The sequence below is a fragment of the Nelumbo nucifera genome, chromosome 1 (genome assembly GCF_055504915.1).
Source record: "Nelumbo nucifera cultivar China Antique chromosome 1, China Antique-T2T, whole genome shotgun sequence".
NCBI classification, from domain to species: domain Eukaryota; kingdom Viridiplantae; phylum Streptophyta; class Magnoliopsida; order Proteales; family Nelumbonaceae; genus Nelumbo; species Nelumbo nucifera.
In genome coordinates, this window is record NC_142649.1 from 116,830,527 (window position 1) to 116,857,644 (window position 27,118).

Below are 27,118 nucleotides of genomic sequence, written 5' to 3' on the forward strand. Positions count from 1 at the left end.
ATGATGTGCGAGGGGTCCATTACCCTCACGACGATGCGCTTGTGATAAAGCTGAGGATCAACGACTTCGAGGTCAGGCGCGTACTCGTTGACTCGGGCAGCTTGACAGATATTCTCTTCAAAGCCGCGTTCGACCAGCTTCAGTTGCAGGGAAGTGACTTGAAGCCCACGAACACTCCTTTGGTGGGCTTCAGCGGAGAAGAAGTCAGGCCCCTTGGGAAAATGACAGTACCTGTGGAAGTCGACAGATGTACCTGCGTAGTCAGACTCAACCATGACTTCTTGGTGGTCGCGACCCCCTCCCCATACAATGCCATAATAGGTCGGCCAATCACCCATGTCCTATGGGCAGTGGTCTCCACTTATCATTTGGCAATGTAGTTCCCTACAGACTACAGTGTGGGGGTAGCGCGGGGCGACCAACTTGAGTCCCGCAAGTGCTATGTTGCCGCCCTAAAGGGAAAGACCAAGGTGGCCGACGACCTCGAACTGGAGCGGCCTACAGAGCAAGGCGAAGAACGAGTTGCATCCACGGAAGAAACAGTCGCTGTTCCGACCTCAGCCGCAGACCCAGCTCGGATGCTTCAGATCGGTGCTTCCGTCCAGGAACCTCTATGATCCAAACTGGTAAGTTTCTTACTTCAAAATTTAGATATTTTTGCATGGTTCATGGCAGAGATGTCTGGATAGACCCTGACCTTATAACTCACAAGCTCAATACTGATCCTGTAGTTAGGCCCGTTAAACGGAAGAAACGCAACCTAGCCCCGGAGTGGTGGAAAGCAGTCGACAAGGAGGTTGTGAAGCTCCTTGCAACTGACTTCATAAGAGAAGTCCATTACCCGAGCTGGGTAGCCAACCCCGTTCTGGTAAAGAAGGCTAATGGCAAGTGGCGCATGTGCGTCGACTACACCGACCTAAACCGAGTCTGCCCAAAAGACTGCTTCCCGCTCCCCAGAATTGACCGTTTGGTGGATGCGACCTCAGGGCACGAGTTGCTGAGTTTCTTAGATGCCTATTCGGGCTATAACCAAATCAAGATGGACTCGGCAGAAGAAGAAAAGACTGCCTTCATCACGGAGTTCGATCTATACTGTTACAAGGTTATACCCTTCGGGTTGAAAAACGCAGGGGCAACCTTTCAAAGGCTTGTAAATAAATTGTTTGAGCCATTAATTGGCAGAAAAGTAGAATGCTATGTAGACGACATGGTCGTCAAAACCCAATTTTTGCATGAATTAATACAAGACTTGCATTCTGTTTTTGAAATTTTGCGTAAGTTTAATATGAAGTTGAATCCAAACAAGTGTGTCTTCGGTGTTACCTCGGGTAAATTCCTAGGGTACATCATTAACCAGCACGGCATTGAGGCCAACTCGGATAAGATTAAGGCCATCTTAGATATGAAACCACCCCGGAAGTTGAAGGAGGTTCAGAGGTTGAATGGCCGCATAGCCGCCCTGAGCCGCTTCATGTCCAAGTCGGCGGACCGCTGCCTTCCATTCTTTAAGGCAACAAAGAGCAAAGGGTTCGAATGGACCCAAGACTGGAAGCTCGCGTTTGACGAGCTCAAGAAATACCTCGCTAGCACACCGATCTTAACCCGGCCCGAGGAGGGCGACGTTTTACAACTGTACCTCTCGGCGAGCGACGAAGTGGTCAGTTCGGTACTAATAAAGGAAGTAGATCAGGTCCAGCGACCCATCTATTATGTTAGTAAAGTATTGCAGGGAGTAGAGACGAGATATCCGGAGATAGAGAAGCTAGCATATGCACTAGTAATTGCAGCTCGGAAGCTCTGCCCGTACTTCTAGGCTCACACTGTTATCGTCCTCACCGACAAACCTCTGAGGCAAGTCTTACTTAAGCCCGAGGACTCTGGTCGGTTGACGAAGTGGGCCGTTGAGCTCAGTGAGTACGACCTTCAGTACAAGCCGCGAACTGCCACTAAGGCTCAAGCCTTAGCAGATTTCATCGCCGAATGCACATTCAGTTCTGAAATTCGCAGGTCGGTTGGGCACGAGGTCCCTAGTTCGGGTGAGCCTAAAGCTCCCAAGCCGGTTGAGTCCGAGCCCCATGAGGTAGAAGCCAGTGTGGCATCTCTCCTAGTTCAGTCAAGCGTGAGCTGAGATGAGGAGCCCTGGATCCTTCACGTAGATGGCTCCTCGAACCAACACGGCAGTGGAGCCGGAATAGTCCTGCATGGCCCAAGTCGCATGAAACTGGAGTATGCGCTGCGCTTCGAGTTCGCGGCATCTAACAATGAAGCGGAGTACGAGGTGTTGATAGCTAGACTAGCCTTAGCCAGAGAAGTAAAATCCAAGCACATCGTTATTTGCAATGACTCCCAACTCATGGTCAACCAGGTCACTGGCGAGTACGAAGCTCGCGAGCCAACCATGGTCGCCTACTTAGCCAAAGTCAGAGAAGCCCTACTCAACTTCCAGTCAAACTTCATTAGACAAATCCCTAGGTCGGAGAACGCTGAGGCCGACGCCCTGTCCAGGTTAGCCAGCACCAGCGACATCACCATCAGAACCGTGTACATAGAGGACCTGTCTCGGCCTAACATTCTTCGGGGGAGGGGAGGTAGAGGAGTTCACTCCTATCGTTCAAGCAGAGCCGAGCTGGATTGACCCGCTCGCGAGCTTCTTGCTACATGGGACCCTCCCTGCAAATCGCAATGCAGTTAGAAGGGTGCAGCGTCGGGCAGCCAAATACGTCATGATAGACGAACGACTATACCAGAGATCCTACATGCTCCCCTACCTGCATTGCTTGCGACCTACCGAAGCCAAGCTTGTACTCCGTGACACTCATGAGGGTCTGTGCGGCGGACACTTGGGGGGTAGGGCCCTCGCCCAAAAGGCACTTCGACAGGGTATTATTGGCCAACAATGAAGGCAGATGCCATTGAACTCGTTAAAAAATGTGACAAATGCCAGAAGCACGCTAATATCCACCACCAACCTGCTTCCGACCTCAAGTATCTCACCAGCCCGTGGCCCTTCGCACAATGGGGCATCGATCTACTCGGGCCATTCCTGCCAGCAACGGGTGGGAGGAAGTTCTTAGTAGTAGCAGTGGATTACCTCACCAAGTGGGTAGAGGCTAAACCCCTTGTAACGATCACAGCCCGGAACGTCCAAAACTTCTTTTGGAAGAACATCGTGTGCCGCTTCGGGTTACCTCGGGTACTGATTTCTGACAACGACAAGCAGTTCGAGGACAGCAAATTCCAAGACTGGTGCCAAGACATGGGGATCTAACAAAACTTACTTCAGTTGCACACCCTAAAGAAAATGGTTAGGCGGAAGTCACAAACAAAGCCATCCTTCGCGGACTGAAGGCACGGTTAGACCGAGCTAAAGGGTTGTGGGCGGATGAGCTACCTAGTGTTCTATGGGCCTACCGGACCACGGAGAAGACTGCCATGGAAGAAACCCCCTTCAACCTCACCTACGACACCAAAACAGTTATCCCCACAGAGATCGAAGTACCTATACTACAAATAGAAGCATACAGTGATCAAACGAACGAAGATGAGCTGCGTACCAACCTCGATCTATTCGACGAAGTAAGGGACCTCGCGTACATCAAGACCGCAGCCTACTAGCAGAGAGTAGCTCCGTACTATAACGCCAGGGTCAAGAAGCGGAACCTCCGTGTTGACGACCTGGTCCTTCGTAAAGTTATGGTACCTGAGCCCGGCACTGGCAAACTTGGGTCCAATTGGGAAGGACCTTACCGAGTGAAACGAGTGCTCAGGGAAGGAATGTACGAGCTCGAGACCCTCGAAGGGAAACAAGTACCTCAGGCATGGAATATTGTCAACTTAAGACAATACTATCTGTAACAACCGAGTAGGCCACGAGCCACTCCCCAAGCCTAAGGGCCAAAATGCCGAGCTAACATGACCTCAGCGCAACAAGACCCAGTCATCTCCATGACGTGGGCGAACTTCAAGGGTAGATCACAGGTCACCCCTGGCTTACGGCCTAAGGCACCGAGCTAACCAACACCTCGGCATCAAGAAGAACTTAGCTAGTTCGACGATGGGGGTAAAGTATGAAAAGCGTGAGCAGCTCGGGTTTAAACACCGACAAGCATAGCTCGTTCCAGTACGTTGATCGAACTAAAGAATAACTGACGAGTATATGGTTCGGGCACGCATGGTAATTACTTCGTCATGTACCATAGAGATGCCCTGAATGATTTAAGGGACAGTTCGAAATAACGGTTATCGAGAAGTCCTACTTTGGGTATGTAGCTCTAATAGCTCGGGTGTTGAGATCGCCTAAGTAAAGATAAAGAGTGCACACCATACTTAGAAGAAAAAGAAGAACTTTCATTACCATTTAAAAAAAATAAGAAAGAGAAAAATGACAAGGCAATAACCGAGCTAAGCAGCTCGAGAAAGTTTAACAGTCACAGGGCACAACCGCCCAACAAAAGATCTTTGAAAGAACGGGTTTATGGCACCCGGGAGCCACCAGAAGTCCAGGAAAAACACCGCCTCAGGGATCCGCCTCCTCATCCTCATCCTCCGGGGAGTCAAGCTCCTCTTCCTCCACTTGATCCGCCGTCTCGGGAGACAGGCCCTTCATAGTGATGTCGTCAAGGTTGAGCCCAGAGAACTTCTTCCGAACCAACCACCAGCAGAGCTTAAACCCAGAGCGGTACGAACTCGAGCCATATTCCACCTGGAGGTCGTGGTATTCCTGGGAGTCTTTGAAATCCCAGACCGCCTTCTCTCGTTCGGCCTCCACCTTCTGGTCAAAATTTTGAGTCCGATCTAGAAGAGTGGACTCCAGGACCCGTACCTGCTGCCGAAGGAGCACCCTCGACGACTCCTCCCGATAATGCGTGCTCTCTTCAGAAAGCCGGGCAATTTGGGCTTCCTGGTCGCGGACGGGTAGCTCCTGAGATTCATACCCCTTGTGAGTGTGATGGAGCTCGCCCCGAATCCGGTCGAGCTCGCCCTGGAGCTTCTTATTAGTAGCCCGCTGGTTGAGGGCGTCGACGTGATGGATGCGCGTCTGGAGAGCCATAGCATGGATGGCGGTATTCACCTGCCAACAGAGAGAAGATCAGAGGAGAGCAAAATGAAGCAAAATGAGAGAAGAAAAGAAAAAATCACATACCACCAAGCAGTGGGAGGAGGCAAACACGGCGAGGTCCCCGGGCTCCATATTCCCCCATTGGGCGACCTCGTCGTTGTTAATCGTCTTCCGGCTCCTCCAGCGAGCCACGGTGTAGTCGTTCACCCCTTCCCAGTTCCCCACTGGGAAGGGAGGGTAAGGGAATGGTTGGAGAGGGTTACAGGGAGTCACCACCTACTGTGGGAGCTCGCCCCCTCCAAGGCCAGCCCACTGGTTCCCTCAGATGGAGGTGGCGGGATTTCAGGCGGCGGGATCTCAGGCGATGGGGAGGAGAAAGTCGGCTCGGCAGATCCGAACTCAGTACCCCCCGAGGTGGGAGTTCGGTCAGGGCGCGACCTCTTCACCTTGCGCCCCTGGTTGCTTGAAAGAAGGCGGCGCGAGTCGATACCAAAAACCGCGCGGCCTAAAAGGGCAACCTACCCGGGCACAGGCCGGCCTGCACGAGCTTCCCCTCAGCCAAGTAGTCCGAATAGAGGAAGCCTACTGATGCCTAGGACAACTTCGTTTTCTGAGTTTCGGGGTCCAGCTCAGCCCCAGAGTCCTAGATGGCGCCCCTCCAAGAAGTAGGGAAGGGCCACCCTTCGGGGTTGCGGACCAAAAAATAATCTCGCTTCCAAGCGGGGATTTTCTTCGGGAGCTCATGCAAGAGCTTGTAGCCACAGCGGGGAGAGAAGTAGTAGAGATGCCTCTCCGGCGGGGCCCCGGGAGTGGCATTCTTTATACAAAGGATAGCGGAGAAGATGTCCAGATTCAAGGGAAGACAATATTCCCAACACAAGGATATCATCCCAACCAAGTTCCTGATGGCATTGGGATGGAGCCAGTCAATAGTGACATTGAAGTGGTTTAGCACCTCCACTATCAAGGGGTGCAAGGGGAGACGCAGGCCAGCCTCGAGCTGCTCCTGGTAAATGACTATATCGTTGGGGCCATGCTCCCACGGAAAGTTACCAGTGGGGATGCAGTAGAGAAGGTCCCTAGGAAGGTGGAAATAGCTAATCAAAGACCTAAGTCTCCCCTCTGTCATGGAGGAAGGGCCGAAAGTATCGGGCTCCCTTCCCCGCGAAGTAGAACCTCCTTTGCCGAAGACCTCCCTGGCCCCCGGAACCTACTCCCAAGCTCCCCCCGAGCCCGAGGGAGCATCATCGTCCTGGTCACCGCCCTAGTGACGGACATGGTACGGGTATCCCGACATGACTGACAATAAGTAAGACTCACCGAAAGGGGACGGGATGAAATAAGTTGAGGAACTCGAGTAGACTTGACAGGTGCGCGACCTCAGAATCCGAAAACAACAAGATGGCGTGAAGGGAAACGAGGCCCAGAGGGCCCTCCTATTTATAGCCCCCACGTCTCCAAATCGACGGCCAGATCAAAGCAAATCCAACGGCTCGCAGGTGCACTGACCGCACACATTCTAAAAACTGAAGGTGATTGGCGGCACGTCTTCCACGATTAAGGCAATGACGGCTGCATGACGATCGAAATTAAGAGCCACTTCAGCACGTTTTGGGAATCCGAAAAGTCAAAAAAGTCAGCAAATCTCTTGATTCCCACGGATGCATTTAATGTGAGTAGTCAATCAAGTTTGAATTTCGGTCAAATCAGTCCATCACACTTCATGGACTCCTCGCGCTAAGGCAATGCTCTTAGCTCAAGGAGTGGGGGGCAATTGATGGAGGATGATTTGACCCGACCTATGAAACGGTGACACGTGAACACTGACTCAGCACGAGCAACAGCTCAGCATTGTAGCCTAGTGCGACCAAGTGACAGGCCCATAAAGCAGCTCGCTACATCGTAGCTCACAAAAGAAGAAGCTCGCCACAACGCGAGTTCCGGGTTCCCTGAGCTACCTTTGAAGGGATACTCCGAGGCAACTTTAGCTCGTGAGCAAAGGGAACGAGCTCGCTCAAGCTCCCAAGCAAACAAGTCATCTCAAGGACCAATTCTGTTAAAGGTAATCCTGAAGTATTCCGAGCTCGCTACAAAGTAGTTCGGGAATGGGCCGCATGGGCACTCCTCAAGAAGCTTCTACCAGACAGGAACACACCCGACAGGCACGTACCCTGCGATGATGGCCCCGCGCGTGCCACTTCAGCCCCTGCCAGTAACGGCTACGACAGGTTGTAGTGACGGTTATACCTGCCTTGTCAGAGGCCAGCGGGCCTAATGCAACGAATTTCTGTTATAAGGAGCTTATTATCGAGGGAGAGAGGTATGATCTTCTACTCACGCGCTATCTGCACTCTTAGCCTTCATTTTCTCATTGCTTCTCCTATAGAATACTAACTTAAGCATCGGAGTGTTCTCGCCGGGCAACCCCCTGGGGATTCTTCTTCTTCTCCATCTCAGGTACCTTCTAAGAGCCACGTAAGTGCCAATTAGGAGTGACCGGATTGCGCACCATCAACAATCAATCTCTATGTGCTTTGTTCGTTCATGAAAAACTAGGTTGGCAGCAATGTGTAAAGAAGCTTGGTTATCACAAAAGAGTTGCATGGGATGTAGATGTTGCAACCCGATATCATAAAACAGGCATTTAAGCCAAAGTAACTCACTTGTAGCTACCGCCATTGATCTGTATTCGGCTTCAAAAAAAGAGCGAGAGATGGTTGGTTGTTTCTTGGATTTCCATGATAGAGGGGAGGAACCCAAAGTAGTAAGGTAACTAGTTGCTGACCGTCTTGTTGATGGGTGACTTTCCTAATCTGAATCACAATATCCACGTATGAGTATATCAGATTTAGAAGAAAGAAATATCATGTGCTCAAATGAAGACTTGAGATATCGAAGAACATGCATAGCAGTGTCCAGGTGTTATTGTTGTGGGTCGCTCATGAATTGACTGAGGATATGTACTGCATATGTGATTTCTGGTCTAGTGATGGTGAGGTAGAGTAGGCACCAAATTAAGCGTTTATATTGGTCTGGGTGTGGTATAGGGGGACCAGAATCTGGGCCAAGATGGTGTTATTGTTTCGTAGGAAAAGTTCTTGGACAACATCCAAGCATTCTTGTTTCCTTGAGAATGTTGAGCGTGTATTTATGCTGGTTTAGAAAGATGCCAAAAGGAGACCAAGAGATCGCAATGCCCAGAAATTATCGGAGTGGACCCAGGTCTTTGACGGGAAAGCAGTGACTGAGGTATTTTTTAAGTGACTCAATGCTAACTGGATCATTCCCAGCTATGATTAAGTCATCCACATAAGCTAGCACAATCAAAGTCCCTCTAGTTTTGTGAAGCGTGAACAGAGTATAATCTATAGAAGACTAAGAAAACCTTCTTTGCTTGAGTGCCTGGATTAGAGTGTCAAATCAATTTCTAGATGCTTGATTTAGCCCGTAGATTGACTTGTTCAATTTACAAACACGGGTGTCACCTGGAGGAAGGAGGCCCGGAGGGGGCCCCATTTATACTTCTTCATGTAGAGTACCATGGAGGAAAGCATAGTTCACATCCATCTGATGTAAGTGCCAATCCCGTGCAGCTGCTAAGGCTAATAGGAAACTGACAGTGACGAGTTTAGAAACTGATGCATAGGTTTTTGTGTAATCCACACCCTCAGTTTGGGTGTATCCCTTGGCTACAAGATGCGCTTTATAGCGCTCTATGCCACCATCAGGATTGGTCTTAATTTTGTAAACCCATTTGCAACCAATAGGCTTTTTTCCAGGAGGAAGATCTGTTAGGGACCAAGTTTTGGTGGTTTCAAGGTCTTTAAGTTCAGCTTCCATGGCATTGCGCCAACATGGATGTTGGTTAGCTTATTGATAGGTGGTGGGTTCAGGTGGTATGTCAGATGGCGTAGAGCTTAAATCAAGACTAGTAAGAAAGTGGCAGATTAGAAGACTTGTGCTACACACTGTTGGTCCATGTTTGATGGTGGGGCAAATGAAGTCCTTCAATTTGGTGGGTGTTGATGCATTTTGATGGGCCTAGAGCTGGATTGGGAATTCTCATTGGTGACAAGTTCATCACATGGTTGTGATTGTGATGGCTCTACAGCCTCAATCTAATCTGTGGAGTATGCATATAGTTCTTGTGATGGGATCGGGCTTATACCATCAACTTGATGAAGTGGGCTTTGAGATGAATCCAGATTAGTATCATTAGTTGTTGTATAGGGCCCATCCCCATTGATTGTTCCCAATGGAGAGATGGCATCATCAGTGATTGGAACAAGGACCATCGTAGCAGGGGAAGTATCAACGTTGTTGTGATCAATAGTCTTAAATGGAAATTGGTCTTCACAGAATATTACATCCCGAGAGACTAATACTTTCTTTGTTTCAAGACTAAAAACATGGTAACATTTCTGGCCATGAGGGTACCCGATGAATATGCATTGCTGTGAATGTGGACTGAATTTATCCCTACCACATTTAAGTGTTGTGGCATAGCAAAGACATCCAAATGTGAGGAGATGATCATAAGTTGGTGACTTCTGGTATAACATTTCATGTAGGGTTTTACCATATAGGTTAGAGGTGGGTAGATAATTGATTAGATATGCAGCTGTAAGAACACACTCCCCCCAAAACTGGATTGACAAACCTGCTTGGAACCATAGGGCTCTATCTACCTCAAGAATGTGATGGTGTTTCTATTCCACCACTACATTTTGTTGCGAAGTTTCAACACATGAACGTTGATGGAGTATGCCATTCTCAATAAAGTATGTCTGCATAGGACCCGACAGGAATTCCAACCCATTATCGGATCGGGCACATTTTACCCATGTGCTAAACTGAGTTTGAACCATGGCAAAGAACATAAGCAGGTAACAATAAGCATCAGATTTGCATTGCATCAGAAAAACCCATGTAGCTCGTGAATAATCCCACAAAGTAAGGAAATATCTAGCCCCTGTAAGTAATGGAGTGTGGTATCCACCCTAGATATCTATATGTATCAAATCAAAGCATTTTGTAGAACGGGTCTTACTAATGGAAAAACAATGGTGATCCTATTTTGCTTTTATGCAAATGTCACGGCAAGTATTATTATGTTCGGGGATATGTAAATCAAGAATCAAAGAAATATTTTGATAGGAAGCATGTCCAAGTCTTGAATGCCACAGTCTTGATTCAACGTCACGTACAGCGTGAAGAGCCACCGATGGTGGGATAAGCAATAGATAATACAAACCATCATGCATCAAACTAAGTCCAATCACCTTCTTGGAGCTCAGGTCCCGTATTACACAGAAGTTTGAAAAAAAAATAGGACAACACAGTTAAGTTGTGAGGTCAATTTACTGATGGATAATAGCTCGCATTTGAAGTCTAGCATGAACAAAACATCCCATAGAAACAAATCCGAGGATAGTGCCAAATCGGTCTGTGATTGTATTGGCATTACAGATCCGTTTGGCAAATGAATAGGTTGTCGGGTGCAGAGATAATGCGATTATCTAGACTCATGGTTAAGGGTGCCATGTGGTTTGATGCACCACTATCCAATAACCAAGGTCCTGACTCCAATAGCCAATGAAAGCTAGAGGCCTTACCAGCAAAATTTAAGGAAATTGTTGGGTTATCAGTCTTGAGAATATTTAGAAGTTGTTGGTACTATTCCATTATATGGCTTGCTATTGGTGAAGAATTTGAAGCATTTGAAGCATGTGAGCTTGGCCTCGGAGTGTTGGTGTTATCCTTTTCTTGATAACAGGTTTTCATCATGCCAGATTTTCCTTTCACGTCCTAGCCAAGAGGATAACCAACGAATTCGTAGCAGTGATCTTTGTTGTGTCATGTCTTCTTGCAGTGATCACAGCGGAGCTTTGGTCAATCTTTGTTATTCTTGGAACTACCTTGGCTTGATTAGTCACATGGAAAGTTGTTGGTTCAATCGTAGGATTCCGTTGCCCAATAACTGACTAATGTTTCTCCTCTTGTGTAATTAAGGCATATGCCTTACTCACAGATGGAAGTGGCTCTATTCCAAGAATGTTGGAGCAAACAGTGTTGAGGTGGTCATTAAGACCCATGAGAAATTGGTAGATATAATCTTTCTCGCGTTCTGCTACTAGATCTTTCATCACACCACATGCACAGTAAATGCATATAGGCGCTAGGATATAAGTTGAGAGTTCATCCCAGATTGCCTTCATCTTTGTGTAATACATTGAAACAGAGAGATTATCTTGTCTGAGCAAAGTTAATTCCTGTTTCAAGTGAAATATGCGAGGAGCATTTCCCTGCAAGAATCTTTTTTCAAAATCCAACCAGATTGCACGGGAATCATCCATGTAAGCAACGTTGTCATGTAACTCTCTGGCCAGGGGATTGTAAATCTAGGATATGACCATCAAATTACATTTCTTCCAAGCAAAGAGCTCTACTGGTCTTGTCTGATCCGACTTCAAGATTGTGTCGTCAACAAAACCGATCTTGTTCTTTCCCAAAGAGCATTGTTCATTGCTCTTTTCCAATTCGGATAGTTGTCACGTTCCAAAGAGTAGTAACTAGCACCATGCCAGGGTTGCCTGAGGTGCCAAGATAGTATGGAGATGTAGGATCAGAGAAGTCTATGTCTCTACACCCGTCGTTTTTAACCGCCATTTTCTTGTGATCTGATGAAGAACATAGTTGTTGGCGTTGCTAGGGAAACCAAGATGCAACGATTGATTAGACTATTAGCTCTGATACCATGTAAAAGCGCAGAGTTGTGACAGCAGGTTGCAATGAGGCGACAGTAACTTGCAATAAGGTGACAAAATGAGCATTACCTCAGAAGATAAAATGAAACTTTATTGCCTTTCTTATGGTATACAATGGTATTTATAAATACAATTTGATGCCTTCTAGCTTGCCGAGCAAGTGGCAAGAAACCAAGATCAAGATCAAGAATAAACCAGCTAGAGAAGTTGAGTAGCACGTGTAGCATGGGTTCTTGATGTCGTAATAATCGGTGTTTATGATGGTCAAAGTGGTCTTGAAGCTTCCTGTTCTTAAGAGAAATGGTAGAAGTTGCAAAGCTTGGATGAGATTTTGAGGAAGAAGCAATCGGAGTTCCAAGAACAGACTATTACTTAGGGCAAAGCTTGCGTATTGTGGTGAATCTCCCCTTCTCATTTGATGGCAACAAACCGAATGAGCTTCTATCAGAGTATCAGGTTTAAAAACATGTCATTTCAAAAAATATTGAAGACATTTTAAACTTTCAGCCAGGTCTGAAATGGCCTGACTACGTTCAGTGCGCGGCTTGGGTCTTACCAGTTCAGATATGAAAAGTTGTTTTAGATTGTCTACTCAGACACATTTACTAGTACCGTTTTACTAGCCGAAATGCTTATTTCGGACATCTACTTGTACTCAACGGTCGTATTCCGCATAAGCTGTGGCTTTTGGTTATGCAGTTCTCTTGACACAATAATTAGTACCTGCCATCAGGGGCGGAGCTAGGATTCTTTATTGAGAGGGGGCCAAAGCGTAATAAGCATGGATAGGGTGGGCCAATAAATAAGAAATATGGATGTGGGGTAAAATATGGGGGATTTAAACAATTACTATGAGGGTTTTCAAGGCATAGGGAGGGCCATGGCTCCCCTCTACCACCCCCCCTGGCTCCGCCCCTGCCTGCCATCAGCCACCCTATTCCTATTCAAGCTTGTACAGCCAGCATTTTTCTTGGACCCCCGGCCAACTTCTTGCAATTATCCTAAGGCAGCTTCCTTGAATAAAAACAACATTTCATGAATCATTACTATCAAGTTGATAAGGCGATGTGGGAGGTATAAAGCATGTCATGATTACAAAGAGCTTGAAATGTTCTTTCACTATATGCTTCAGTTTCTTACATCACTCTGGTACAATAAATCAAACCATGCGCGTCCAAAACTGAGAAAACAAGAGGGAATAATAAATAAATACATATTTATTTCCATGGGTTCTGCATTATACAAGAGAGAAACTCACAATTTGGACTCAGTAAGGCTTCTTCGTGTTCGTCTCAAACACATGTATAGACTATTGATACATAAACCACAGCTCATACATAAACTACTGAAACCCCCCTTCCTGTGAATCTTTCCTTCACCAGCAGAACTTCTTTTTCTGCGAAACATAAAATAAGATTAAACACACATCCCAGTGTCATCAATGATGTACATAATCTTTTCTTACAGAATAATGCAACCAGATAGTCAAAACTTACCTGGAATTTGGCTGCTTCTTGACGGTCAATGTACGCAAGGAGTTCCTCTTGTCTCATTAGAGCTTCATGAAGAGCCTGCCCAAGGACACAAGTAAATATAGACAAGCAAAAACATACACAGATTATTCTAGAAATTTGAGACAATTTATCCGGGGGTGGACTGGCGAATCCATTTAAAGTAAAAGTGATTGAAGGAGAGTGTTAGGCTCTGGGATGATTTTTTTTTTTTGTATGATATTATCTTGTACAGCTCGGTTTTCCCCTTTTCATTAATAAATGCATGATTAACTGTTACTTATAAAATATACAAACAGGAACATAATCGCTTTTAGATATCATCATTGTGTGAATCCCCTCCCTTGAAGATATCAGTTAGGCATAGGGTGATATGAGCACAACCCATCTGCTGGATGGGTGACCCCTCCAAATTGGCCATGTTGCAGAGTCTGTTCAAATTCTAGCACTACACCCAATCATGGTTTTTTCCCCTAGCAGCACTATCTGTTGCAATTTCAAAAGTAAATAAAAAAAAACAAAAAAAAAAAACAAAAACAAAAAGAGAAAACTGTCATGAAGCATTAGGGTACTACTATGAAACATGGGACATGGGACTTGGGAGTAGGAACATAATATGAACTGATGTCAGGAAACGTAATGCGGCCTAAATTGCCATTTTATGTGGATCCCTCTTCTGCGAAAGGCCTGTCTAGTAAGGTACCATAAACTGCATGGTTTCCAGCGCTTGTGAATTCACAAGAATTTTCTACCAAATACAGTGTAGAGAATGGGAGGGCACTGGACATTGGAAAGTAATAATACAAACAAGTGCATGCTTTCCCAGCATTCTCCAGGTTCATCAGACTGACGTCAGTCATTAATCCCACTATTCTGACAGCAATGCGATGCTCCACGTCACTAGGGAGCCCCATCATTTTGACCTAACAGAGGCATTGGGACTGTAGGATTGACCGAGTTCACATCACCCCACAAGGGGCCGCCCCACAACGCCCACCCCCACCGTGTATTGGGAACATCTCCCGATGATGTCAGACATCATCGGTTCTGATACTATCATAGGGAGATGTTCCCAATACACAGCGGGGATGGGTTGTGGGGCAGAGATGTGTACTCGGATTGACCTTACTGTCTTGTCATAGCAACAGATGCAAAAACCAGTATGATAGTATACCTTCTTTGTGGCAATAAGCTCTGCTTCTAATGCATCAACGCGACAAACAGCAGCATTCAACAGCTCCTCTTTCTCACAAGGCATTTCAGTTGGCTTCAACCGAAGTATGTCTACCTTCTCCTCTAACTCCCCCAGTCGTTTCAGTACAGATGACAGAAGGTCTGTTTCTGTAAATCGAGTTGGTGAAGGAGGGCAGAACTCCTTAGATGCTGGTTTAAGTGAGAACTCTGATGTGTTGGGGACACAAGTGGACAATGGATCAGGAAGCTTCTTCAATACCCGGGATGTTACTGAATGGAGGAGAGCATATAGTATCATGACAAAGGTCATTGACAGTCTGAAAATCTGAGCCTGAACTCCTTCTGGAGTCTTCTGAGATTCAGGTGAAGGAAGTGTCCCTGCATGATAGATGTTTTAGAGGTGCAAATTATCATATTGAGTAATTAAGCAAAACATAGAAATGCTTGCTAACCATAACCAAGGCAGTTCACAGATTAGGTCTATGTATACAGATCACACACACACACACACACGCACATTTGCTGATGGTTCACAGATTTTGTTACTATTAGAAAACTGCTTGAAGTCAAGAGTCCAAAAGAAAACTCCTTGAATTGTCCAAATTGAATCACAAATTCAATAATGCCCATATTCCTATTTAACACGAGCAAGTTTCCTAGGTTAACAGGACAAAGTTCAATTGTCACCCAGAGACTGTGTTGTCAAAAATCCTTCAAACCTAGCAATTAAAACCCTACCAAAACCCGTGGCTAGAATCATCTTCTTGGCTTCAGAGTTAGATAAACACAGCTGCCTTCATATTTTAATTATCACCTGAATTCAGATCAACGATGGCTTAGCTATACCTGGCAAGATTAGATGCTAAGAAAATAACTTTGAGAGTTGATGCAGAGTAGAGCAGGTTGACTAGCATAACTTTACACAGAAAGAAAGTAAACCATGAATGAAGCAATCAGAAACCAACCAACTTAAAATATGTCTAGAAAAGAATTTGCTAATTGTAAAATTAAACACCATCAGAAGTCAGCATAATTATACACTGCCTGTGATTTCTTATCGTGGAAACAATAAGAAGCCCCAAGTTTCTTTTTTTTTTTTAATCTGTAATTTCCTTCTCAGTTACCATGTTCAAAAGATGACATTTGTGTTGCCAGAACTGAAAGAAAAGGAAATAAAAACAAAAGGATAAAAGCCTCATCAGTCCACAAACATCATCTGTACGTACAGAAAAGAGTGAAGCTAACAGAGACAATGGTCACATGGTTCAATTTCATGCCCATCTAAGCTTTAGCCATCTTCTCCACTTATCATCCTCCCCTTGAAGAAAAATATGTAAATATGTGCAAACGATTTAAGAGATGATAAAGAAAGCAAAGTGAATTCAATTTTGAAAGAGAAAAGGAGACATTTGAAATAGGGAAAAATGCAGAAGTGGACAGGGGTTGCAGGTGCACTCCCAGCTTTGCTAGTGCCATATGTTTTAGAAAGCAAACAGGGTATAAGAGAAGAGTTTGACAAGTAAAAAAGTAAAGTCACTGACCCTGAGAAAAAGTGAAGTCCATTGGGGACAAGCTTTCGAACATGAGTTTTTGACCTGACAAAGTACTAAAACCTTATTGGTAATTAAGCCAAATTTCAAGAACCAGTCAAAATATCAAGAAAAATTCAAATGCAACTGATAAGAAAGAGGAGGTAAATCCGTCCTTAAATTTCATTTCTATCTCTTCTGATTTCCTATCATTTCTTTATTTTTCTCTATTTCATTTTTATTTTTTCCATTTTATCTAATCATGTTTCTTCTATTTATCTTTGATTTTTATCTTTTTCCTTTCTCTTTAATTTAGACCATATTGTGAGGATAACCATTCTTTATAGATTCCATTTTGATTACTCTAAAAAAGGGAAGTCTAATTGGGTGTTTGGTAAGAGGAATCACATTATCTAAACACTTCCCCAGGAATCACTGATTTTAAGGTATTTGGGGGAATCATTGATTTCTCCAAGAAAACATGTTTAGTCAAAATAATAATGCTCAAGGTGATTCTGCAGAAAGCATGACAGCTGTTACAACATTACCGATTTGCATATTACTGGCATGTACATGTCACTGCCACATCAGCAATCAATTTAAGAATCACCCTTATTCATGAAGTTATCTCCCAGGGCTTCGCCCATTGCCCCAAATCACAAGAATTAAGACTAATCAAATCTTATACTGATTTTTGAGGATCAGTATTACCAAATAGGGTTGAATAAGCTGGTGTGGAAATATCATAAATGGGAATCAGAAAATTGATTCCTCCAATAAAACATTGCCTAAGAATTAAAGTTATTGTTCCTCCATTAAAGATGAACTAGTAGTGCCAACCTTTGGAAGCAAAAGGCCTTTGAAAGGAAGGTTGTTTCTTCCATCCTGCATCAACAGCTTTGTCAACCATGGGAACATATTCATCATACTCTGAGAAGCCAACAGTGTAATTTGCCTTTGCAGCCACTTTAGCCTGTATGTTAATCAAAGAATGTTAAGAAAGCATGTACAATTGCTCTAAATTGTAAACAGCTTCTTCCTCAGCAGTCCATGATTATATGTTAAAATAATAAATTAATAAGAGTATAGGATCCAGCAGACACATTATTGTAATGACAAAGTAGAGAACTAATTTTTAATTGAATTCATGTGAATTGCACAAATCATATAAATTGCAAGATTCATGTGTCAAATTGTAGAATTCAAACAAAAAACATAAGATTTTTACAGAAAAGGATGGTTCAAATTGTGCATAGTATTGTAAATTACAAGATTTTGGCAACATTAAAATGAAGACATACTTCTTCGCGAACTGGTGTCAAACGGGGATGTAGATAACTCCTAATTGCTTTAGGCGATGAAATGTCCTCAGCTTCCGAGCCTGATTCAGCAGTAGATGCTTCACCACTTTTTATCTGCTTCAGCAAATAATAAAGCTAGTTGTCAATAGAGAATGAAAATTCTATTAGACAATTTACAACAAAACTAAACACTGATTATGGGATGAAGATTGCACAAGATGATCCGAAAGGTCTTACAGTTGGATAATATGGTCTAGCATAAGTAATTATCTTCCCTTCGCTGTTGGAAACTGTAACAACTTGTCTGTCACACCGAGCTTCACCATTAAGAACCATCTGCATTATAATGCAAATGCAATAACTCATATTTAGTCTTAGACCATATATGAAATATAATAAAGGAAGAGAAAGCCTAATGGACGGATCCTGCGGCAACTTCAGTATCCTAATTCAACAAGTTTCTGAAGGAGATAGAGAACCTTCAATATATTTGGATCCTTCCATGGCCCCTTATCAGATCTTAGGCAACCTCCCTGATCTGCACAAGTACAGATACCACCAAGAAAGTCTGGTAATTCACTGGCATCAATTATTTCAAGCAACTTGCTATGGTACTTGTTACCAAGAACCTGAGGAAAATTTTAAAAAATAACCCATATTATAAATAATTCTCAACATCCCTAGAAAAGCTAAGAACCTATCTTTAAATAAATGGAAGAAATTGCATTCTTGCATACATGAATCTTGGAAGTTGTTTTTGGGTCAAGGAAAGTCTTCACAGTGCTCCATAAAAGCCTGAAACCAGGACCAGCATTGATGATGAACATACGACATAGCGTCTGCACCAACGTATTATCCATGTCATATAAAAGCATAATACATAAGGATATTCTAATGCCATTTCAAGTTCCTGCAATCAATATTGGAAATGTAGTGGGAGTACCTACCATCAAGGTTTGAAAAAATAGAGAAACTGGTCAATTTAGACTTTGCAACCAAATTTTTAGAAAGTGGAACAACACCTTATGGGGGTGTTTACAAACATCAAAGGTTCTTACTTGTTTGTTTTGAGAAGTCAGAATCACTTAAAAATGGCGAAGTAGCATTTTCAGTTCGTGTCAAAGTAAAACAAAAATATAAACAAATGGATTAAGAGCCTAAATTTTAGATTTACATGTGATTTTTTATCCACCCAAAACAGATTGCACGCTTATGTAAACATACAGTGGGTAAAAGTTTACACCTGATTTTTAGAAAATAATGACAAAGTTTACACTGGTTGGTAGTTCAAAGTAAATGCTGGTTCAAAAAAATAAAGCGCTCAACAATACAGACCAATACACCCCATTTGGCGTATCGGTCTGTATCAATATTTAGAATCTTGTCGATATCAATGCATAAAGGAGCATAATTACTTATTATGGTCCTAGTCAAAGCATTTATGGCTATATCACCCACCAAAATTTTTGCCTAAGCAATAGGCCTCCAAAATGCCTAGGCAAGGCATTAACTACACTAAAATATTTTAGCCAAGTAATTGGATTGAACCCAGATAGGGGTATATCCAAATCTGAATTCAATTCATGTATATGTCCAGATACCCGCTTTAATTAAAAACTAAATATATCTGTATAGAACCAGCATAATAAATCTACAAAATTAAACACAAAATAAGAAAATATGTATTGTAAATAGAAAAATAGGTGTTTATGAATCCAAAATCCAGCTAAATCCTAAAGAGCTTTCTAAATTAAAATTCCACAAAAGGTATCTCATATACAATTGGATTGGATTCTAATGGATTGGAACAAGCAAATCCAAATCCAATTCAATTAATAAATGGATAGCATCTTCAAATGCAATTCGAAACCAAATGGATATATGAATCCAACTTAAACTCCTACACACACACACAAAAAAAAAAAAAAATTCCTAACTTGAATGAATCCAGTTGAATTTGAGTCAGATTAAATCCAATCCATTTGCAGCTTATGGCCAAGATAAACAAAAACTAAGATAAGGCTTTTCATTCAGTAAAACTGTCAGAAACAAAAATCTTTGAAAAAATTTGGCAATGTTTAAGATCATGAATGAACCAAAGTAAGCATATCTAAACTGTTTTGAGTTGGTTATACAAATCACAGCTCTGCTGCTGCAGCATGTCTATATCAAGGCAATAATGTACTAGCTTAAGGACCTTATGGCTCCATACCTCAGGGTAGTTGTCATTATCAATCTTCTGTAGCCGCATGATAAGTTCCCGTGCAGCTTTACTGAAATTCTTTAAACTCTGATAAAAGAATAAAAGACAAATAAAAATTTAAGTAACCAAAATATGTTCTAACCATAACCAACTACATTTTTTTCAAAGATAACCATAACCAACCATATAGTTTCAACAGAACAATAAAACAATTTCCTTAGACTAAGAAAAAAAGGACAATCAACATACCACACCCTGAACATCAAGAATAGTTGTGCTAGAATCAATATGCCTCTTTGCAGCAATAGAGCAGGCTGGAAACTTCACCGCAAAGCTCCTCTCAAACTCCTGCACATGGTATCTCACATATCGGTCCATATTTGTCACTTGCATAAGTTTGTTTGGATCAACTTTTCCCAGTCTTTCAATATAAACAGGTCTTCCCTCCTTATCCACACCATGATGGCCATGGGGGTAGTATTGTAAAACTTCATTCAACTCTTTGAACTCGAAATCCTGGTGAAATTTTTGACACAATAACCATGTCAATCAAAAAAGACGTGATCAGGAATCATAAGAGCCCTAGATTGGCTTAAAACAAGATGTCCTACAAAGTGGAAAACTTCGCATCACAAATATAAGGAGATTATCAATTCATAATAATCCCCAATGAGGGGAATGGAAGGGAAGAAGTCAAGCAAAATTGAGATGTAGGCAGAGTCTGAAAAAGATTCTTGGAAAAGAGGAAGCTAGTCCACTAGATCAAACCCATGTTCCCTAGCCATATCTAAGTGATGCCATATTATTCTTCACATTTTTTAATTTTTTTATCCTCTAATAAAAGAACATGGAAAAAAATAAAAAACTGCAGCATTTCAATGATTCATTTTTGTAAGACCGGTTTTCGCATTTCTTTAAAATAAGTATATAAAGCTGTATTTGTCTTTTCCTTTTTCCTATTTATTACAGCTCTGTCCTGTTTATTTCTCATCTATCTCATTTCTTTTCTTTTGTTTTTATATAATTATTCTTCCTCCTTTTTATATGACTTATTCTTTTTCCATCTTTCAATCCCTGAAACAAGAAACTCATCGTCAGATCATTTCCTCAATGCTTCAACATTACAACTCTTCCGACTCTCTACACATTTTATGCAAATATGCTTTCACCGTAAAAGTCTCCATGAAACTGTGGTTCGAATTACCTCCATAATAGTGTCAGCACCAAATTCCTTCCTCCATTGAAGCATTTCAGCCCACATGTGCTTTGCTTTCTCAATATCAAATTTTCTTGCTTTCAAAAATCTGCAAAGTATTTGTTGAACATGAAAACCGTATAAACATAAAGGATAAAAACAAATAACTAAATGATTTCAATCATTAAATACACACACTCTCACACATGTAAACTGGTGATACAACTAGACAGACCCAGAAATAGGTCTCAAAGAGACTACAGTATAAGTCATCCCTTCCAGCCGCTACCTCAGCCAGATGATCAGCAAACAGGCTGACCTAGGAAACCAAAAGAGATAATTAACTTGAATGGACAAGAGTATATGGTGCTCAATAGGATGGTAGTGAGTGGTTATGAACAATAGCAACTAAATTATGAGGTATCCAAAATAGAATCGATTGTGAAGGTGGAGTGATTGACTTATTTTTGGCCATCCATCTTGGTAAAATTCAAGGACTTGAGACTAAGTAACCTATTAAGTTACTAAAATAGAAACAACTTTATATCTAATGAAAAGTGATGGTACAAAGATAAATAGCTTTTATTTAGCCACTCATGAAGACCATGTAGTTTTTTGTATTGGAATACTTCTCTTCATACATCTGTTGGACAGTTTTTATATGCCCTTAACTTCAATCAGTTTTGATGTACTTTTGATATTTAGTGTAAATAAATGAAGTACATGTTTGATTCATGTTGTGTGGTATACTTCTGTGTAAGACCCTAAAACTAGACACTTAATGAGACTTGTGTTGGTTTTAAATGTTCACAGCCGTTGGATAAGTCTGGGGAGATTTATCCTACAAAGGTGGACACTGGTGTGTTGTCAACTGTTGAGGTGGCTTGTCTCAACCGCCAGGGTGAGACCCGAGGCACATGCAATGTAGGATTAATTGAACCCTTGAACCGGACCAGATTTCCAGTATTGCCCTGAACCTTGGAAATTGATGGGCAAAACTGGAAAGTTACACCTGACCCCTAGACCCGATTATGGTACTGCACTAGGTGTCGGATTGGTCTATCTTTGATATGCCAATCAGTGAGATCCTTAGCGGGGGTCAAAACCTGGGTATATTGGGACAGTCTGAGAATTCATCTGAGTGGGTGATCATAGTGACGGGATCAGCCCCTTTGTCGGACAAAGGTAATGATCGGGGATGCACTCTCTCTGATGGAAACCAAACTGCCGGCAGTTGAATTCAATCGTTGGAATTTTGTTTTGCAAAATTTATATATATGATATATATTTAAGTATGATTTCAAAATGTTTGCAAATGGTTTTAATTCCCGGGATCCATGTAAGTAGAGAGTGCAGCATTGTTCCTTGCAGCCAAGGGAGATGTCCTCTCTTGTCGGGTAGTGCTTGATCATTATGGGCTGAGAGGTTAAGTGTAAGGCCATTTGGGATAACACTTGAAGGGCTAATCTTGCACCTGCCCACAGTCCCTGGGTTTTTATAAGATGGCTTGGCCCAGGGACCACTTAGTGTAAGTGTTGGGCCCATAGGGTCCATATGATGGGCTCAGGGGGTTTACTAGGCTCTCCAGTGAATTCGGCCAGGCCTTGTAACAGAGGCTGGGCCAAACCCATGTGGCTGGTGTGTAGATCAATGCTTGGGTCCCACGCCATACAAAGAAGCCCAACTGGGCAGCAGTTTGGAAGACTTATGAGCACATAACCTTATTGGGCCTAAAGCCCATTTCGAACTGGGCTGATTTGATCAGTCATTATTAAGGGGCGGATCTGAGATTAGGATGAGCCCAAAAGTTTATCTAATCTGTAGATAGGATTAAGAAGAGTCCTAATCCAAATACAGATTTGGATAAGGGGCAACTCCTGATATGATCGGGAAATTCTTTCTTAATCATTAAGCAACTGGAAGAAACCCTAATCGAATTACATGAATTCGAACCCTAGGGAGACAGAACACACACTCTGTAGTTTTATGAGATTGGATCTCAGAAATCCTAGAGAAAAGAAAAGCAGTTCGCCATCTATTTCTCAAGTTTCCTCCAGTTGCAGCCGCCACCATCTGTCACAGTTTGTTTCTCTCTGTCAGAGAAAGATCAAAAAAGGTTTTTGATATCAGTCTTTGTTGAAAGGCTGATTCAGTTTGGTGCTCATTGTCATCCAAAGGATTCTTGTAAAGGATTCAATGTGTAGGACGCACCCTGCTGGTTCTGTTCCACAGTTGTTGTGTCATCTTCAACAGAAGCAGATCTTGGTTCCTTCTTTGGGCGTGAATACCAACTTTGGGAGAAATTTTTTTCTTTGGATCAGGTATAATTACTCCCTTCACTTTTGGTTCAGATCTGGTTCGGTTCTGGTTCAAGTATGATCCTTGAATCTTGATTCTAAAATTAGGGAATGTGATTCCCAATTGAAAGGCAGGTAGAAAATTTTTGAAATTCGCCCACCTATTCCGTAACCCTTTGGCATCCATACGATGGATTCTACCATCCCTTTCAACACCAATGTAAATAATCCTTACTTATAAAAGAAAAAGTTAACATGATTGAGTTGTTACATTTGTTGGTCAGCAATCTTCAAACATTCACCAACATACAAGTCTCTGCCTGTTACAAAATAAAATTCTTCAAATAGTAGCTTATTGGTCCAATTAGAAATATACATTTAGTATGCATCTTGAGAATAGGTATTTCGTTACTGAAGCATGGTTTGTAACCAGAAATAATAAGTGTTTCTAGACCATTCTACAAGGGTTCCTAGCTTGAACTTGATGAAATGGATCTCGTATCATAATCTTAACAGAAATACAACATTGTACTAACGTGTAACTTTGCATAGAATTATAAACTATCAGAAAGGTGCATAATGTAGGTAACTAGATATACACATAAATAATAAGAGAAAGAAACATAGTACCTTAACATCATGTGATAATCATCATGCCTTTCAGGTAGCAATTCATCCAAAAGCAGAGTTTGTCGAAATGCTTCTACAGCCCTTAGTTCCTCCACATCTCGGACATCCTCTATTGAAACCGAAACAACTCGACCATCACTTTTCCTCCTACTCTTTTTCTTAAGAGAATGCCTGAATCTAGTAGATGCATTTATTGCTTTCTTCTTCAAAGAACCAATTCTCGTCTTCCTTTCATCCTCTGAATTTTCAAAATCAGATTTCCTTTCTCTTCTTTCATCATGGCCAGCGAACCCCTCAAAACCTGTATGATAGTACAAATTCATTCATGAAATATTGAATAACAAACATTTCATAGAAACTCCAATCTCCAGGATAAGCATTGGTACAGAAAGGTGCTTCATCATGATCTAACATAAATAGCTGCTTTCAGTGTTACAATTATGGTTAGCAGTTCCTAATTTTCATTATCAGAAAGAAGAAAGAAAAGAAGTATAAATAATGAAGCAGAATTTAAACTAAACTTAATAAGTAAAGTTCACAAACAACCTAAAGTTTAGAGTATGATAGGGAAAAAAAGAGACAGAAGCACATTAGCATATTTAATACAAGTCCCCCCCACCCGGCAAAAAAAAAAAGAAAGAGAAAAAGAAATCAAGCTTGAAGCATGAAAAGCCGCAACACACAATAGAGAATATGCTCAAAATCGAAGATTAGGAATCAAATTGCCCAAAAAGAAAAAAAGAATAAAAAATAATTCCACAAGGTTGAAGTTGAAACAATTTCGTCTAATAAGCAACTGCTGGTTTAAAGCGAATACTGTGAAGATTGCAATTGCTCGAACTACAGAGACACCTATGATAAAAATCTTAAAAGACCAACTGGGAAACATTGGAGTATCTTCAAATTTCCATTAAACTAAAGTCCTACGACTTGAAGCATATAGACTACGGAACTCTGAAATACAATATGCAATTATAACAAACCAGAAAGGGGAAAAAAGAGATAAGAAACATAGAAATTTTCAAATTGTGACTATATAACTCCAAGGCTAAATAATTGAGATCAAAATAACCAATTAAAAAATGTCCTCGAACTTTGAAGAACAATGCCAAATTTCCCTAAATAATTCCTAGCATGAAGCTACTTAATTTAGTAAATTTCGAACAAACCAAGCCCGAAGACCACCCTATCGAAGTCAATAATCACTGCCGGTCAACAACCACTACCAGAAACAGAAAACAAACGGCTTACAAAAATAGGCGAAACCCTAGAATCCGCAAAATCAACAAATAAGAATGACAAGAAACCACAAAGACGCAGCAAGCAAAGCGGGAATACTCACAGGGCCTGGCGAACCGATCCAGCGGTCCCGACATCCCTACTTTACCAATCGAGATGGGAAAATCTGTAGCCGATAGAATCAACCATGCACCACCCCACAATCAGAAACCGTAGAAAGACCTACATTCCGATAAGAAGCCCTGAACAACACCAAACCATATAAAAAATGCATCAAAAAACCAAAAAGAAATCCTCGAATCGTTAGTAACGAGGAGAGGAATCAAATGGTCATAAATGCTTGGATTGATACCTTCAAGGTTTCCACCCGTAACAGATCCTTCAAGCATTAATCGAAGAATCTCTCTGATAGCATAGGGCGATACATATAGAAACAGAGAGAGAGGGGGGGGGGGAGGGGGATCGGGCCGTCAGGCATCAGCTCAGGGGGTGGGAAAGAAAAATTGATTACCAAAAAAACATATAAAATAAATAAATATCAATAGTTGTAATTTGTAAATAATGGAAATAAATTCGAAAGAATTGATGGAATGGAAGAGACAGGCGATATAGGGGGAGGAGGAGGGTTCAGGCTAGGGCGGAGATAGTGTACTGTACGAATTATAATTGATGTCTGTTGTTTGTTTTCTCTTTATTGTCGCGTGGGACCATTCACACGGGATCGTATTCCACGTGGCGACTGAAGTAACATGCCGACGGCAGCTGTAGCCCCCTGTAGACTGTAGTATTACTCCTGCCAACTCAGGGTAGTAAAGTAAAACAACTCAGAGTAGTTATATGATCCCTAGACCAATGGATTAGAATCTGTAGAGAGGGTTTTAGAAAGAATCCCTAGACCAAAACACCCAATCCAAGAGATCCATTCCGTGAGCTGAGACGCTGAAGAGTTGAGTTGCCGACTTGTGGTTGTGGTCCTAACTCCAAGGGGCAAGACGAGTTGAGAGTGAAAAGTAAAAACTGAACTGAATACACGTTTTTGTCCTTTCAAACCTAACGTAAGGGTATGTTTGGCTAATGGCATAATATCAATACACCCGCCAAGTTATCATGCTCTCTAGACTCGTAGTCGTAGAAAATTAGAAATGCCACGGCTGGGCTACTATTTACTAAAATAATGTGAGTTGGAAAAACGAATGGAAACCAAACACACCTCGACAGAATCCACTATTCTGGGATTCCAGGGGTGAAGAAGGCTTGAAGGGCCTGTCAGCTGTCGCTTTATTTTAGCTTTTAAGTTATTAAATATTAAGCGCGAAAGGTATGTCTCAGCTTTCAACTGTTTTTTTAATGCAGAAGTGATGAACATTGGACAAACATCTCACCTAGTCACCTTATTCTCTCTCTCCCTCTCTCGTAAGCCAATAAAAAGTCTGGATAAATTAAGCCAAATTATGGGATGATTAAACAATGTATCAACATTACATATTGTTGTGGTTTGGTAAAACGTAAAATATTAGTTGGCCGCTTTTAGCAAGCTTGTCCATTTTCTATGTACGTGTTTGGCCATTATTTTAAAGACGTTTTTGGAGAAATCGGTATTGTATGCATGAAGGTTTGTTGTATCATTTTTCTATAAAATGGCTTCTTTTTATTTTGTTTGGTATTAATGTTGTCACATAAACTATTTTTCTGAGAAAACAGCACTGGTTTTGTTTGGTACCAATGTTGTATAATCGCTTTCAGCATTGGTATACATTATTTAATGCCCAAGATGATGCTACATCGATACCATGTCATTATATTGCTGACAGCAATGAACAGTTTTTGAGAAAATATCGAATTTAACATTTCTTTGGATTACACTTTTTCGATTTTCAAGGTGCGGTATAGAATAACGTTTCTTTTTTTTAAGTGATGCCAAATAAGAGGCCGTTTTTTAAAATATGACTTTTTTTTATGTGGCACCATTTTCTCAAAAAATGGCATTAATGCCAAACACCACCGATACATCATAGTGCATACAGGATAGAGAGAGGACAAATGAGAATTAAAGCACTTCAACCACTGGTACTGGGAAAGAGACAGGTTCCATTAGTGAAAAAAAGGCTTTTCCTAGGATTGATGCTCTTAATTCTCTCAGCTTGTAAATACAAACATAGATTGGTGAAAAATAAAGTACATAATTTTTTTCTA

General features: G+C 42.0%; 1 protein-coding gene across 7 annotated transcripts; it reads right to left on the reverse strand.

Moving 5' to 3' along the window:
* Positions 1-12,915: 12,915 nt before the first annotated feature.
* LOC104601804 (phosphatidylinositol/phosphatidylcholine transfer protein SFH8-like) lies at positions 12,916-25,937 on the reverse strand. 7 transcript variants are annotated; one of them, XM_010265282.3, is made up of 16 exons: positions 25,278-25,559; positions 25,029-25,167; positions 23,687-23,987; positions 20,966-21,073; positions 20,769-20,868; positions 19,814-20,080; positions 19,574-19,651; positions 18,099-18,200; positions 17,841-17,990; positions 17,599-17,697; positions 17,362-17,475; positions 16,901-17,033; positions 16,073-16,126; positions 14,512-14,909; positions 13,323-13,397; positions 12,916-13,222 (listed from the first exon to the last, which is right to left on the reverse strand). In XM_010265282.3, exons 2-16 carry the CDS (start codon positions 25,060-25,062, stop codon positions 13,202-13,204), a joined length of 2,034 nt encoding a protein of 677 aa, XP_010263584.1. In that variant the 5' UTR covers positions 25,063-25,167; positions 25,278-25,559; the 3' UTR covers positions 12,916-13,201. The 7 variants fall into 7 exon arrangements, with proteins under 7 accessions (XP_010263584.1, XP_010263586.1, XP_010263585.1 ...); XM_010265284.3 differs by lacking the exon at positions 20,966-21,073 and having other exon boundaries at positions 25,278-25,937; XM_010265283.3 differs by lacking the exon at positions 16,073-16,126.
* Positions 25,938-27,118: the final 1,181 nt, after the last annotated feature.

Excerpts from the sequence above, each read along its gene's own strand:
- LOC104601804 (XM_010265282.3), bottom strand. The coding sequence starts at position 25,062 with ATGTCGGGACCGCTGGATCGGTTCGCCAGGCCCT. Across the intron at positions 23,988-25,028 it reads GGATCGGTTCGCCAGGCCCT|GTTTTGAGGGGTTCGCTGGC; the intron begins GTGAGTATTCCC and ends ACTATCATACAG. Across the intron at positions 14,910-16,072 it reads GGACTTCACTTTTTCTCAGG|GGACACTTCCTTCACCTGAA; the intron begins GTCAGTGACTTT and ends TCTATCATGCAG.